Genomic DNA, 17,363 nt, shown 5'->3' with positions numbered 1-17,363 from the left:
GCACGCACCTTTTGCAAGGGACTTTTCAATCAGCAAAATTGATGTGACACGTTTTCGATTGAACGCTCGCTCTCACAGTCGGGAAAAACAATTTAGGAAAAATAGAGGTTTGAACATACAAATATTAATTACGGAATAAATGCAATATAAAAGAGTTTATTAAAAAAATACACCCATAATACTATAAATACTAAAAATATTAATTAAAAATTTCACTGCGCCATATTCAGTAAACTACATCTTGAAAAGTCGGATAGAAAAGTTAATGTTAATAATTCAGGGAAGGAAATAATAAAAAAATATTCTTATAGCACATAATGCATATTAAGTCGTCAATCTCTCTTAAATTTTTCATTCAAAGTTAAAAATTATGATCCTCACCATGAGTGGCATATGTTTTTTTTAATATTTCTTTCACTGAACGGGGTTTAACCTTCTACGTGTATGGAGGAAACAATCAAATATTTACTTATTATTTTATTTCATATTCATAGCCGCAAAGCAACCTTGCTAACTACGCCAATAACATAGCAAGCAGCAGAATCATCTCACGAAAACAGTTAATATAATATTATCTTAAAATTGTTATAAACTAATATTATAACAGAAATACATGTTAAATATACGGAGGAGTGGTGTTTTGAAAAAGAGAGCGAACGCAACCAACTACTCATGTGTCGCCCAACGCAAGCGGATTGTTTTTCAAAGAAGAGCTTATAAATTAATATGGTGAAAGGAATAGTGAAATTAATTTCTACAACTTAAAAAAAMATTAGAATAAGTTATCAGTTTTAAGATTACAAAAATAAATTAAATGTTAACCACCTACAGCTTTTCGAGTTTACCATAATAAGCTAAGCTACCATTCACCAAGAATTCTTGCGGTTATTTTATTGTACAAATATAATGACTAGCCTTCTTTGATTCATATATATGTATATATTTTAATTCAATATTTTCTCAAGCCTTTCCGCTTTGCRTTGAGGTACCCAAGCCTCGCATAACTTCATACCAGATGCATTTGTTTGCCCAAGATAAGCCACTGCGAGTCAAGAGTCCAACACCAGTTTTGCGCGGCCGCAATTAAATAAATGTTTTATGGAATACAGTTCTGGTAACTTTTGCGAACCAATCACTTGTCACTCGATATATGTAATTAATATTATGTGTATATGGTTCATTTAGATGTGAAATAAGTATGAATGAGTATATACAGAAATAAATACCTCACTCATTATGTCGAAAACTCTAATAATATGCAATGCGTGTTAAAAATTTGATGGAAATGTTAATATATACATATAATTTATTGTACATGATGCTACGATTGCTTATATGTATGGATTCCAATGAGTTCTATGAAAAGATATATACATAGTATGTGTGAATATGTGCAATTTATCACTGTTATACTTTAATGTTTTCAAATTWCTCAGAATCGAAGATTAGTTAATGTAACAAAAATATAATTAAGATAGAAACTTTTATATTAATTACTTAGTGGTATACTTCGAATATATCTAAAAAGCAGAATAGAAAAGTTATAGTTCTAAAAAGCCAAACGATCTTGAAACTTTAAGATCAAGATAAAAAAATTCTCAAGACGGTGTTGTCTAAATTATATGCTTGTAACTTTAAATAGAGAAGTAATTTGCAAAACTGAGTTTTAATCAAAAGTAAAAATATGTTTAATATTTTATTATTTCAATGACAATTAAATGATTTTCGAAGAAATTCTAAACTTCATATGCATATACTGCATCCTCTAACTTGGTTCACCAGAAAGTAATGTACATACTTACGCATATGTAAAGAAAAAAGACTAGATATAGAACAAAAACTATTTTAAAGGTTGATTCCAATTAAGATAAAWACCTTTTAAATAGTAAACGAATATGGATATTAATGAGCGTAATTTCAGAGCACCATACAAAGTCATTAGTCGTGCAGTAAAAAATTTAAATTAAAGTTTACAATGTTAGCCCAATTTCTGTCGATAATTTCCATCCCAAACCATATTTTTGGTGTTATACCAGACACAGAATGTAAGATATATTTTACGTTTAATACCTGATTTTCCGGTTACTTGTTGGTATGGCTGTATTTTAAGTATAAGCAACTTTAACATGTATTACAAAATACAGTGAACTTACTGATCTTCGTGAAACGATATTTATAAAATATTGTAGTATAATAAATAATTATATGGAGGCTAAACTTACTTGGAGATTTCCCTGTAAAAATTAAAATCAAGTACCGATCTTTATCTCTTTTATCTATGTATATGAAATAAAATTATCGAAATTTAAATTCAGAATACGGAAAAAATKTAGGTACATACAAGTTTTTAATACAAATTTAACATCAAGTTACGTATTTTTAYGTTTTTTAATCGTACAGTTACCCTGTATATTGAAAGCCGCTCAATTACGTTAAGCGAATAAACCAACGGGGCCATTTAACGTTTTGATTATAATGCACTATATGTATGTGCATGCACACATATGTAAATACAGATGTAAATATGTATGTAGGTTAAATTTCTTGTGGTATAATTTTAATTATAAAATCAGATATGTGCATTTATTAGCATATGCTTTCTAGGCAGGCTTTCTAAGTGTACAAATAATAATGTTTACGTGCTTACAAATATTACGAAAAACTAAAAGTATGGTTAAGAAACATAAAATGATCGCTTACTCAGAATTTGCAAACCGTGGCTAGATTATTTCTCTCGTGAGTTTTTTATATTATATTTTAGTTTATTTTTTCAATTAGGTTGTTTGTTGGTTAATAGATATTGGTCAGTATTCTACCAAAAACTATTTAATTAATTAATTGCAGACCTCAATCGACCAAAACCTGAATGAAAATGATCTTAAAAAACAAAAACAGAATAAATAGTAATAAAACAAAATTAAAAGTAAAATTAGAAGTTTGAAATAATTTCAAAGCTAAGTTTTGTTAAATAAACGTATAATAAATTTTGTTACAAGGTTTACATCATTTATACCCACACTACTACGTAATTATGTAAACAAAGTTAAAAGTTTTTTACTATGGGTATTCGTACGAATTCATAATTCAGCTAATTAGTTAAAAAATAGAGTGTTGTGGAATCCAGATTTCCTTAATTGTCAGAATTACAAACCAATTCTGGTTTTTAATGGTGTCAAATATTTAATTGGATTTTGGTATTTACGTAACAATAAAATGAATTAATTTGTTAACTTACATTTCAAATCTATTAGTGACTATATTCTTGCTTACTGATAACAAAACCGATAAAACTGGTTTCCGTGATACCCAAAACCTATAAAATTTGTCTTTCGAACATCAAACCAATATCTGAATTCGTGTCACTAACGACACTATTCTATAACACCCTTGAATAAATTCGTTTTTTTTTTTTAATATTTATTCATTTGTCTACATTACCAAATAGTTCCTATTCGATTTATGTACTTATACCAGCGCTTCTTCCAATCATTGATGAAACTCGATTGTTGGGATARCTTTTAGTCCTTCAGCGATGTGCTTTTAATATCATCTCTTTAAGGTTCTCTTTCATTTTGGAAATAGGGGAATTATTAAAGTATTGTATYTGGTTAAAAATTCACGAACAATAACATGATCCAAACAAAAATCGCTAAGCTCATAAACACGCATCTAAACTTAGCGGCTGCAAACAAAGTTAACAATGAATACTGCTGAAAATGGTATCGTACTTCAGGGACATGACTTTCTTTAAACATATGATATTAACATAATAAAAGTGTTACAAATAAACTCTCTTAACCGCCGAAATTTTAATTTTTAAATTCTCATTAATAAAATTAATTAGAAGATTGTAGCTTTACTTCTGACAATAATGCATGCCAAATTTCGTGGCGATATCTTGTCAAAAAAAGTTTTACATACAAGAACTTGGCCTTGATCGTTCAGTCTGTTTGGCAGTTCCATGCTATCAGCGATTCCGACAAATGAGCAGCTTTTTGGAGAGAAAAATATGAGTAAGCATATCAAATCGATATCTCATAAACTGAAACACTAGTTCGCATATATACAGACAAACATACGGACATGGCTAAATAGACTATATATTTCATAGAATATTCGACGTCTCCTTCCTTCTGGGTGTCTCAAACTTCTTGGCCAACATAATATACCCTGTTTGTATATAATAAAAGAAATTACATCATAATATAATTAACACTTTTATTAAAATGTGAACAAAAAATTTCAGTATGTTCACGGTAAAGGTATTTAAATCAAAACTGGGAGAGAAATTTCAAGCAAAAACTGATTTCCAAAAGTTTCTACATTTTGTCATTAAAAATGATATAACCAGGGACCATAACAGTAATGAGGAAGTGGGCAAAAAAATTAAGTTTAATAAATATTATTTTCCTAAGTAATAGTTATATTTTGATTTTTATTTTTTTTTCTCATGAATTTAGTTTTTATATTTTGATGACTTACTGTTATTTGGATTCGGTTATCACTCGAAAACTGAATTTTCATTAATTTAAATCTTTGAACTAAATTTTGAATCATAAAAGCAAAGCAATGTAAAACAAAATAGCTCATTTTGTTAGTATGGATCGAATTATTTTTAACAGATTGTTGTTTTTGGACTATCGACACAACGTTATATAATTGAATCATGGTTATGCGGTAAGTTTTTCATAACTCTTGCTCAATAAGAGTTGAAGAGTATGGGTACTTGTCTTTGCTATATGAAAGTAATAGCGTGTCAAGGTAAAACAACTCAACTCTTTGTATTCATAATGTGAAAATTAGTTAACTTTATTTGCTTACATTCTGATGATTTTATGTAATTTAAAAACTTTCCCATTCAGTTATCACCCAAAAAACGCATTTTCATTAGTTGAAATTTATGACATATTTTGTTTTGAATCATAAAAACAAAACCATAGAAAAGAAAACGGCTCATTCTGGCCTTATGGATCCAATTACTTTWAAAAAAAWTTTTATTTTTGGGCTATCGACACATCACAGCCTTATATAATTGAATCATACTTACAGCCACCGCATATCTCCTATTCTGTAAGTAATAAATACAAGTTATGAAATAATTCTTATTTTCTAAGCGAAAAAGAAAAATCAATATATAACGATTATTTTATGAGGAAAAAATAAAAATCAAATTTTAAGAGTTTTTGACAAATTTGTGTACTTCTCAAAAGAACAAAATTTTCTGCTACTACATCATACACGTACATATGGATCGGATTCATAATGATTTTTTAGGAAAAAATTATACAACAACTGTTATTTTCTGTCCCTGGATATAACTTCTTTTTGAAATGGTTCTATATATACAGATGTATATATACTTATAATAATATATAATAAGCTTTTAATGAAGACCACAAAAAACATATGTAATAATCCTACCTCGTACTGTTCCGGAGCATATTCGAGAATAATGTTTGATATACATATGTATTTTGTGCACAAGCTAGGAAATGAAATTCATATAAAAAATATACATTTGTAAGAGGGCAATGAATGTTAAAAAGCTAATCTATGGTATATGTACGATTAATAATTACATTAATATAAACATAAACCCCCTAGCTTTTATGACAAAAATTAAAGTAGAAATAGAGCAAAAGAGAAAGCTTATTAGAAATTATTAGTAAAGACAGTATCTACGTGATAAATGTAAATGTTGTGTTTAATAGTAAATAAATTTATGTTCACTGTGTCATGACAATTCAAATGTAAAATAAATATATATGAGTGCATACGTTATAAGACACATTCATACTTAACAATAATCACTTACAATGTACAAGAGTTGCAAAAAACTTACGTTTTCTTTTAAATCTATTACTTGTGTTTCATTGATTGGTTTAAAATGACTTTCTTTAAACATATCTTATTTTACATTAAATTGAATATTCGCAGATAACTAACAAAATAAACAAATATTTTTAGTAAATGAGCACGTATATAGCTTGGAAAAACAGGAGTTAAAACTAAAATGGGTTCACTGAATAATCCAAACATCCTATAATTAAACACCACATTACACCAAAACGCATTTCACAGTGCTTTAGTTTAATATACCAATGTTCATAAGTGCTCATTAACCCCCATATTCTTTTCGTAGCAGGCATGGTGATTGAATGGTTGCTTATGTACTGGCATATTTATTGGATGTGATGATACGATTTTGGTTAAAATAGGGCATATAGAAGAACTAAGATAAGTACAAAGTTGTTTTCTGTAACAACAATGTTGCTTAAAAGTACACTATTTATGTGATAATAACTTTTAAATAGTGATAATTTAAAAGTAAGTTTACTAGTAAATATGAAGAATAGTTAAAGGAATTTGAACTTGCTTGTTGTTACAGTTCTTGTCGTTGTTGTTTTGTTGTGCTCCTTTTATAAYAAGGGTTACATTCTACTGCCATATTTGCTCCATGAGTGGTTCGATTTTATTATAATCGCTACTGGGTGATAATGTGCTCATTAATTCATTGTGTAATAAGTTTGCCTTATATCGACTCATCTTATAATATTCACTGCATTGGTTGTCCATGTGATGTCTATTTGTTGTATAGCATTTGATATTCTTTAGTTATTTTAAACTTAAAATTTATTTKAGGCGATGCTAAATGCATTATTGCTTATTCCGTATTTATTCTTCTGGTGGATATAATAACGGCAACCGCATTCCTAACAACGCCGTTGCCAAACCAAGTGATGACGGTGCATATTGTGCAACGGATCACCGAAACCTCGGCATCATTTGCAGTACAGGATGACCTGCCGGTAACATGACACCCATACCGGGCATATGCATCCCCGGTGGTATCTGAATAGCTTGCATTGGTAGTAAACCTACATAAAAGCAAAGAAAAATATTATATTACTAGGCATAATTTATACTTTAAATTATTTGAATATATATACACTAACCTGGTATTCCCGGCAAACCACCAGGCGCACGCAACATATTACCACCCAGTAGGGGAGTATGTGGTCCCAAAGGCATGGCGGGACGTAGCATCGGTTGCATCAGTTGCATTTGTCCTGGTAATGGCATCTACAGAGCACCGCAGAATGACAGCAACAAATTAGATAAAGATAAGAAATAATACATCAACGAATTCAATTGGTTATTTGACAGAGCGAAAGCAACGGCCTCGCACACATTTCAGTTACACAAAAATCATCTAACGTTATTTATATTATTTATTAATTAAATTATGTATTATATAGAGTAGTGGTGGCGTATAAAATATAAATGTACTGTTTATTTTTTGTTTCGCATTACAATGAATATAAAAGGCGTTTTGGTAATAGAAGAATAATAGAAAAACGTACTTACTTTAGCCGTTTTTACTCACTTTCTCGCGTACTCACTTTTACACTAAGCTTAACGATATTACTCTTGCGGAATATATGCCTAATGCAATCTAATTATATATAAAAATTTTTGCAAAAATTTCGTATATTTGAATTGAATAAATCACTTTTGATCAAACTTAGCTTTAAAAATTGCATTAAAGATATCATACATAAATATGTTACTAGTGGGAAAAATATAATGATATAATATATCATCTGATAGTTAGCCTGGGTTACACCCGAATTTTGTTACGCAAACTCGTAATGTTTTGGCATTTCTTTTCATCGTCAAATTATTTCCATTGTTTCAATCGCACTTGGTATTTATTGAGAATTTACATTACGATCACAAATTTTAATTTTATCAATCATTTAATATGCAAAATATAAAAAAAATAATTAAAAAGAAAATTAATAATTAAATAATTAATAGAAGTTATGAAAGGGAATGCAGAAAATTGTCCGGCCGGGGTTCTCGTGAAGATTGGCAACACCAAAGGACAATTTTTTCATAACGATCAAGAAAAGTTTATGTGTGTAAACCCAATCTTGCACAACTTTTATCATGTGCTGTACTTCAATTATATGTAATAAAACTAATTACTAATTATAAAATTTACAGTTTCTTTCGAATGTTTATTTAGTAAATTAATTGTTTTTTAATGTTTTATCTGCTAGAGTTCCAGATAGTCCGAAAAAGGGGATTCGGATAAMATTTCCAAAGTATTTTAATCTATCCTTATGGGTGAATGTTGTCAACAAAGGAAATAATAATTTAATTTATTTTTATTTATTTGTAACTGGCGTTTGCCATTTTTATTTACTTTGTTTTAAATAATAACATTTAGACCCCAATTGATATAATTACTACGTTAAGTTAATCGCTTTCCGAAAAGAGATATTTTATCATTCTTATTTAGATTTTTTCTTTTGAGTAATTTTAACTAATACAATTTCAAGATAATTAAGAGAAGTGAGATTATTGCATATAGTATGTGGATTGGATGTGGGATTACAATGCTGAATAACGAGCGTGAGTTAACAGATTTAATGCAAAGGGAATGAGAAATGGAAAACAGTTGAGACTTGTGTATAAGAAGCTAGATATTACTGACATCACTTTAGTATTCAGTAGGTAAGTATGTGTTGATTAACATAATACTGAGTTTTTAAATTTTATCTAATTAGGTGTGGATAATTTTGGTCTTACACTTGCACTTAAATTCTATGTTATTTATAATAAAGTTTATGGTAAACGCAAAATTTGTTGTAATTGCATAAACATTAAATACACTAAATGCCCCATCACTATTGTAATTTACGGAAAAAATAACACTGAGATATTTGTAAGACATATCAATTAATCAACCAACCCACTCAGCAACTATTTATTACGACAATTTATTTATATATACTAATATTGTGAAAATTGTACTTACATGATATTATCTTTTCTTTGCTTTTAATGAATTTATTGTTACTTATCTTATTTCAATATCAAACATTTCTTTGACTGTTCGCTTATTTGTACACTCAAACTGCTTGTGTTCTGACACATCGCTTTAGACTGTTGTCAAAAACCTAGATTAATCTTAAAAGTCTGCTAAATGAAAATATAGTATGTGTACTTCTATTAGAAGGTAATAGCCTATAGCATTTTCAGTAAAAGGAGTTTATGGACATTTACTTATGTATAATATATTATGTATAATTAATACCAAAGGAAATGGGCGATAAATACACCGAATGAGCAACTCTTTTTTAAAATTCTAAAGGCTTTTAGAAGCCACTTAAAGAAAACATCTGATATGTTATAAAACAACAAGTATCAGCATAATCTTTAGTGGAAAAATTTGTCTCTTATCGTAACTATTCAACAACCTTTCTTATATTTTTGTAGGCCTACATAACCAATAATATAAATGTCTATCTAATCGACTTAAAAACGACCAAAAATTAGAGTTTTGTTAAAATAATCTGGATATATAAAAATACTTACTCTTGCTACACTCTTTCTTAGTTAGAACCCGTTATTTGTGGTTATTAATTTTGAATGATTTTAGAAACATGACATAATATGAATATTTATTGATTCCCGTTGGCACAAGTCAAATTGACATAATTTTAAATTTACAGTAATAGCAAAGATTATGAAGGACATGGGCTAATTTTTTTACTGGATTATTTTCTCAGTATAATGGTTTACTTTAACCATATTCTCCATCTTATTACTCTATGCATTATTCAACATATTAAAGTTTTTTGTATTTGGGCCATTCTATAGTCCATAATTGCACATAGAAGTTATGTACGAAGTATTGTCGGGATATTTGTTCACTTATTTTTCCATGCATGGCAAAATTATATGAGACTGTTAATAAATAAGCCTACTTCAAAAATTTATGAAAACTACAGATACAAATAATTTACAGTAATTGCAATCATATTCATAAAAATTAGCAAATACATATGTTTATTTCAATACATAAATTGTTTAAGTTGGATTGAAATGTACGACTAAGCTAATGTAGTGCTTGGGGAAAAGTGGGAAGTGGTATCGCTGATTTTTTATACTGATAAGAGAAACACTCCAAATTACTGCAAGGAAATATGGAAGCCCAGAAAACATGTTCATTCCATCTCATTAAGATGYTTCGCATATTGATATTTAACCCTTGCAAGACCGCACTTTTATTTCTTGATTTTCTGACTTAGAATGGCTCAATTAACTGCTACAAGTTTTAGCGCTTTAGTGTGATCCGATCAAAAGATATTGAAAGTTGCTTACAAGCAAGCTTGTAGCTTATAAGCTACTTTGGGCGTTTAGGGCAGTATTTGAGTGATGTAAATACATGCAAAAGAAAAAATATATATACAAAGGATTTCTCTTTATTTATCATGTACATATATGTTTGTTTTGTATTTTAAGTGTGATAAGATAAAAAAACAGTTCTTGTGCGTATTGCAGCATAGATGAACACCACATTTTGAGCATTTTGAGAAAGGTGTTTCGATTTTACAAAAACGGCATTGTTCTTTCTCTCCCCAAACTATCCAATGACCATTTTCATCATATCGTTTTAAGTTGGAGGGTTCTTCAACAATATGACGGCGTTTCGAACTAGACGCTTCTGAGAAAGAAAGTGAATCCGGAGTTGAGTCGGTTTCTACATTTTGCATAGATCTAGGGCGTCCCCTCTTCTTTTGAGTAGAACTGGAAAACATCAGCGTAGCGCTTAAGAGCTCAGTTGCRATMTCTATCTGCGATTCATAAGCCAGGAGTTGATAACTACTGTGCTTTGACTCCAGTGAAATATTTAAATGTACCACTTATTGGAGCGATGTTTCACTTTATACAGCTTCATAAGCATGCCGGCAAAATCAACTCCTCCCATGTGTTTACTATATTTTGAAATAATAGCCGGTCTCTTAATTTCAACAAATTTTTTTCTTTCCCATTCCAACACTTACATGGTTTATCTAACACAAATGTGGACAATAACTGAACTGGCTTATTATCCATCCAGCGCACTGCAACAATGCCAAGAATAGATTCACCTTTTTCTTCATAAGATCCTCTGCCAAGCTTTTTCATATCTGACTCAGACTTTACACAATGTCCGATAATATGCCGAGCCCATATGAAGGACAAGTTCCATCACCAACGTATTTCGCAAAGTCATAAATAATTCCTGACTAACCTGCCCGCGTGAACATTTTTCAGTCCCCATTTGTGGGGCTTAGCAGGATTGTACTGCTTAAAAGATGATCTTTCTAAGATATGCAATTAACGAGATAACCTAAAGTTTTTATTTATTGCATATGCATACCTCTGAACTTACCTTTATATGCTATGACCTGCTCATCAATGTTTTGGTGTTCCTCTTGAGGTAGATTGTTGAATTTTTCTTTGAGTAACGATAATAGAGGACGAATATATATGTATAATTTGTCATAATTGTTATCGCTTTTATCTGGTTGTTTCGACTTAGCAGAAAAATGGATAAATTTCTTTATTTTCAAAATTTATTTCTCGGCATAGAATCTGTTATTGCTATTAATTTCAATTCTTGCGACCATGCCATTCTAAAAATTGGCAACTGGACTACGCCCAAGTACAACAAAACTCCAAGAAATCGACAAATGTCATCATTTGAGCAATTGAGTTCACTGCCGGACCCTTGGAGGGAATACATATTAGTCTGTTCCACAATCGATTTGACTAAAGCATCATCAAAAAAAAGTATTGAAATATTGAATCGGCTTATTTACCATGTTAATGTTGTTGTTGTTGTAACGGCAGAGTTCTGCCGAGTTGACAGTCCTTGGCCGGATAAAAATCCGGGTCCGTTCYGGTTTCCGTAGATCCGACTGTCGTGGGAACGGATTWACCATGGATTTACCATGTTAATGTTTTCTTCTGCCTCTTTCCAAGTAATATCTTGAAAGTCGATTGGTCTTTTTCTCCACTTCAATTGCGAAACATGATCTTTTCCAATAATAAAGTCATCCATATTTTCTGATCTTTTAGAAATTTCTTCGTTGGCAGTACTTTTTAGTATATCAATTTCTAATTCCTCACCATTTTCTAAAAGCGCTTTCAAATCCTTCTCCAARAACTCATCTTCATCACACTCTTTGTCAGAAGATTTGTCCCAGTCTATATTCAAAATCTGCTGTATGTCTTCTTTTCGTGCTTTACTCATTTTAATATTTGTATAACCTAAACGCCCAAAGTTGCTTATAAGCAATTGCACAAGCAAAAAAATCTAGCGGTAATATAGAAAAATAATTTCTAATTTTATCACTTGTATTTTTTTCTTTTCCTATTTCCTAAACTGTGTAAATATTTTTTTTTTTYMAAWTTWWYYTTTWARKWWTYYWAWTWWTTTTTTATAATATGCTTYAAAACTTTCGCAACACCGCCACGCTCAACTTCGCTTCGAATAATGAATCATAACATGATTGATCATGACACAACCGTTATGTTCTTGTAATTTTGGTATTCTTCGAATTCAAATTGATCAACAAGATGTGTATTTTAACGAGGTGTTTATGTATTTGACTTTTTAAAAGATGTCAAACATAGAAGTTACTTATAAGCAACTTTGGGACTGAAAGGGTTAAATATCGTATAGTCAATTGGAAGGTCAAAACCGCCATTCGGAGTTAAGAGGGACTAAGGGAGATTCCAGYCCTATTTTCGGTAAGTACACAAATTTTTTTTATTGATTACTTAATACATACTCAAAATAAAATATAAATTTTTATTGAGAATATAAGCATTTCGAGACCAACTTCTCTCAACACTCTTGCACGTATTGACTCGAAAACAAAGGGTTTATATGGAAAGTTCTGGGCTTATCTACATATAACCGAATCCTGATTGATTAAATTTAATAATTTTTTTCTATTGTAGCACTTTGTACAATTCATTTCATGTGTGGTTATGTTGAAATCTATTGTACAAAGTGCTGCAATAGAAAAAAATATGGTGTGTGGTTATAACCAGATTTCAACTCATATCATGAATTTCTTAAATTAATATTCTTACTAAGTTTACTTAATGCAAATAAAATAGTTTGGGTCATGCACAAAAAGATTATATTACACTTTTAAACAATTTTTATACTACACATGACTCTCCCTAAAGTAACCCCTGTCCCCATTTCAAATTAAGAAGCGTAATTAGTGACTGGGTTATGGCACTTTATATTCTTTAAATTGTTGGTGTTTACTTGTGTAATATTGGAGAATCTGAAATATAAATCCAACAAATTGAAGCTTGAAAAATATTTATAGCATCTTGCTAATTGTATAGCCGTGTATGACGTCATACATGACTATGTATGTAATTGGTGTTTAAAATCGATGTAATATGGTTTTAATGAAACAGCTTCTTAGTTGTTTTTTAATGATTTTTGGGAAAATATATAAAACCCTTTTATAGACACTTACCATGCCTACCGTGGCGCCAGCAGCTGTGCCAAGTGCTGTTGGCGGATGTCCTGGTCGTGTGGCTTGTAGACGTTGCAGTATCACAGCCCGATTGAGATCTTCCAATTGTTTTTGTTGTTGCTGCTGTTGCGCGGCTACCGCTTGAGCGACCTGCGCTTGAGCGTGAGCTTGTGCTTGTGCCACCTGAGCCTGAACTTGCGCCGCTTGTACCTGCGCCGCAGCGTGGGCATGAGCATGCGCTTGTGCTGCTTGCACGTGAGCCTGCGCCTGCGCCTGGGCGTGTACTTGTGCGTGGACTTGAGCTGCTTGGACCTGTGCAACCGCTACCATTGCAGCAGCCTACGAAGAGGAGAGATAGAGGTAGAGATAGAGAGAGAAAGCGCGCAATAAGTATGAGTTGTGGTGGAAGATATCAGCATAAGTGTTACTAAGATGGAGAAGGGAGGTTAGTCTGGTTAACAARTCGGTTATCGCTTTCATTCAAAAATGTTCAATAAATTTGAAATCTCCACGTTTTTTACACTTTGTTTTGTGTTATATTATTTATTTTAATGAAAATTTAGAGGAATGTCTCATTTAAACACTAGACTTTGYATAAAATGTAACTAATACTCTTATTATTTCAAAATTTTTAATTTTCCACCCTTTACAAAACCACCAACGTAATATATTTTCAGTTCTAAAATATGTTGTTTTGTACGTATCCTAAGAAAATTGGGACAAGGAAAAGCAACTTATCGGCTGAGTTGAGTTTTTCTCTGATGTGATTTCAAACAGGTGTATTTGTTGCATATTTGAACATGCAACTTCTGCTGTTATTTATAACTTTAATAGCGTGCTATCACATCATTTGTATACGCCTTCACGAAAATATTTTTTATTTAGTTATTTAAAAAAAATAGTAATAATGACAGTAAGATATGCAACCCATTTTGGCATACATTTCGTCATTAATATTTCCTAGTAGACAAATTTTATAYAAAAGACATTTAAATCTGCATTTGATTTTTTATTTTGGTTATGTGATCATTAATTGCAATCTTGTCTGATATTAACTTTTAATGTAAGCCAATTGACGAATTTCAACCAAGTGAAAAATTTAAAAAGTTTAAATTATTCAAAATAATGGTATTTTTTTTTAAATACCAAGAAGTTCGGAGCAGGAATTTGTTTGATTTAAAAACCATTTAAAAGAACGGAACTGAATCRAATAATTTCTACTTTTGCAATTTTAAAATCTGACAAGTCTTATCATGACATTTGGAAACCAAACAATTCACTTCGTTAGGTTTTTAATATCTATCAATGAAAAAAATGTAACAATAAAAATGGTTTATAGCCTATTTGTATATTCTTACTATGAGAGTGAGTAAGCACTAGCACTTTAAAACCACGCCAGATTATAGGAAAAAAAGAACGTGTATGCATTTTATTTTAAAAAATTCATGATTTATTTCAATTAAAATCGCCTTTTATCTGCATTGTAAATTATAAAAATACAAACAATTATAACGTCGGTAAGGTTTGTCGAAATTTCAAAATTGCAAAATTAAAGCAAATTATATAATTACACTATTTAACGGTTTAACAAACGATGCCTGGCAACCATTTTTATATATGGACAAATTAATTTAATCTGAAAATTGTTGTACGTAAATGATTACTTAATTCCTGCATGTATGTGTTAGTGATTTATTAATTCTATAAATAATACATAAGTCTGTATTATGTATTATTTGTATAAATCATGTTAAGTTATTTGAAATAGAAATTAAATTATTAAATGCAGAACTATCCCACTTAAGTAAACATTACATAATCGGTCCGTATTTATACATATATATTTCAGTGAATGAGTTTAGCTTTATAAGGGAATAATTTGTGTTTTTCCCCTTTCTGTTTTATTTGATTTTACGAATTCGTATGCTAATTATCTTTATCTGTTATAGTATGTTTATGTTTTTCGCACTAATGTGTACTAAATGTATTTGCATTGACTTTCTTATTATAATACCAAGAAGCACGTATCTAGTGTGCCGAGTAATGTGTTTATATGTGTTAATCTATACTTTCCCTCCCAAACTCGCCTGCTCAGTAGTTATATTGACTATGATTTCTATATCTATGGTAAGAACTCACTTCCTGGGCCTTTGATATAGCTGCAGCCTGGGCAGCCGCTGCACTCGACGTACTTGAATTTGTTGGAATTGTTGTAGATGATCCGCTGCTGACAACTGTATTATGATTGATATTGCGTGTACCAATTGATGTTATCCGTTGGTTATGATTATTGCTCCCAACACAGTTGTAGGTTTTCTGATATTTTGGTTTGCGAGCACGTAACTCTTCTAAACTTAAATCTTCCGGTGGATGCATGATTTTCGATGTAATGCTACTAGAATTTCCAACAGCAAGTACAGCTGGTGCTTTAGAGGTCTCATGTGGTGCAGCACTACTTCCTGTGGCACTTTGATTGTTGGTTGTTGGTGGTGCACTTATTGTGGCATTACTGAAAAATGTAACATAGAAATAACCAATGACTACTAATAAAATACATGGTTAAAATATTACCTGTACGCAGGAAACGTTGCCTTTTGTGGAACTATGGGGGCATGTACCGCTGCCGCAGAGGTTGTRGCAGCCATAGTTGCAGGGAATAGAGGTCGCGGTGGCATCATGTGTGGTGGCATCATTGGTATACCACCAGGACCTAAAAATGGAGGCATTGGTGCCATTGGCGGCATATTGGACATCAATCCCATTGGCGCGTATTGACCAATCATCGGTTGCATCATGCTTGGTGGCATCATCATGGGAGGAGGAGCCGTTAAAGGTACTTTAAATAATGAGGCGGTTTAGACATATTTGGTAAAACACAAAGTACAATATTGCTATCAAAATGTCACGTACTTTCAACTTTTTTCTTTGCAGCTGGTTCGTCATCATCAGAATCAGATTTACCACCATTTTTTTGCCGGTCATGCTCTCGGACATCCTCTGTTGGAATTCCATCCATACCAAAAATCTCTATTTCAATATTAGAACGGTTCGGCAAAGAGTTCGGCACCTTGTCTACAGTTTCTTTATGAACCTGCATACAGTGAATTGATAATCCTGGCCCTGTGTATAACTTCTTATGACATATGTGACACTTAAAGTGTTTAGCCTTTTGATGTTGAACCAAAATTTTCTCATCATCAAACTCACGATTGCAATACCTGTTTGTTTACAAAAAATGTTAAGTATCCGCAACTTAAAAAAATATGTAACACCAAATTTGGCACGAAAAAAACGTGGTATAGAAAGGAGCACCCCTCCTTAACAACGCTGTTGACGCAATTATATAAAACAGTGTAGATACATTTGTCACAAAGAACAAATWTATCTTTTCTTTAAAAAGGATACCAGCACCATGGTTTAGAAGCCTTCTTCTTCTTGCGACCCATCTTATAATATAGCAAACTAACTCTTAAAAAATTATAATTATACTTTTAAGATATACACTAAAATCTAATACACTCAAGTTTAGAATTTTCACGTCCAAATCACTTATAACAAAATGGCCTACTAAAATATTTTCACTTCTTCTGTTTTGACGTTCTCATCGTCAGGGTTGCAATACAGAATTTTATCGCATTAATTCAAACAATAACATATCTTTTTATTAGTTGAGTGATAATATATTATTATCAGTTTTAAAGTAAATTATGAAAATATGACACATATTATATGTAACACTATTATAAAATATTTTGTTACATGTAACATGTATCGCGCATCTCGACAGGCAAAAATGTATGGCGTATAACTGTCAAATCCATTGGCATTGCCATAACCAAATCTGTATGAGTTCATTCATACTATCATAATCATAATAGGGGCGTTCTCTTGCTCTTGTAAAACCCTTGCACGGGGCACGAATTGCAGAATTTTCCTCTGGGTGCAACGGACCAAAAACAAATACGCAGAAAATTGTTTGTAATGGCTGAAAAGTATCTCAGAGCAAAATCCATGTTT

At 31.1% G+C, this 17,363-nt stretch overlaps 1 protein-coding gene across 2 annotated transcripts; it reads right to left on the bottom strand.

Annotated features, from left to right (window-relative positions):
• Positions 1 to 4,438: 4,438 nt before the first annotated feature.
• On the bottom strand, positions 4,439 to 17,114 carry LOC108978869 (BUB3-interacting and GLEBS motif-containing protein ZNF207). Of its 2 annotated transcripts, XM_018949374.1 has the most exons (7): positions 16,752 to 17,114; positions 16,257 to 16,564; positions 15,918 to 16,182; positions 15,486 to 15,855; positions 13,347 to 13,685; positions 6,957 to 7,083; positions 4,439 to 6,878 (listed from the first exon to the last, which is right to left on the bottom strand). In XM_018949374.1, the coding sequence occupies exons 1-7, from the start codon at positions 16,790 to 16,792 to the stop codon at positions 6,766 to 6,768; spliced, it is 1,563 nt and encodes a 520-aa protein (XP_018804919.1). In that variant the 5' UTR covers positions 16,793 to 17,114; the 3' UTR covers positions 4,439 to 6,765. The 2 variants fall into 2 exon arrangements, with proteins under 2 accessions (XP_018804919.1, XP_018804920.1); XM_018949375.1 differs by lacking the exons at positions 4,439 to 6,878; positions 6,957 to 7,083 and adding an exon at positions 12,302 to 13,145 and having other exon boundaries at positions 16,752 to 17,111.
• Between the last annotated feature and the right edge of the window lie 249 nt (positions 17,115 to 17,363).

This window comes from Bactrocera latifrons, unplaced genomic scaffold, assembly GCF_001853355.1.
Source record: "Bactrocera latifrons isolate USDA-ARS-PBARC rearing strain unplaced genomic scaffold, ASM185335v1 scaffold_1286, whole genome shotgun sequence".
NCBI lineage: Eukaryota > Metazoa > Arthropoda > Insecta > Diptera > Tephritidae > Bactrocera > Bactrocera latifrons.
This window is presented reverse-complemented; position numbering and strand designations above follow the sequence as displayed.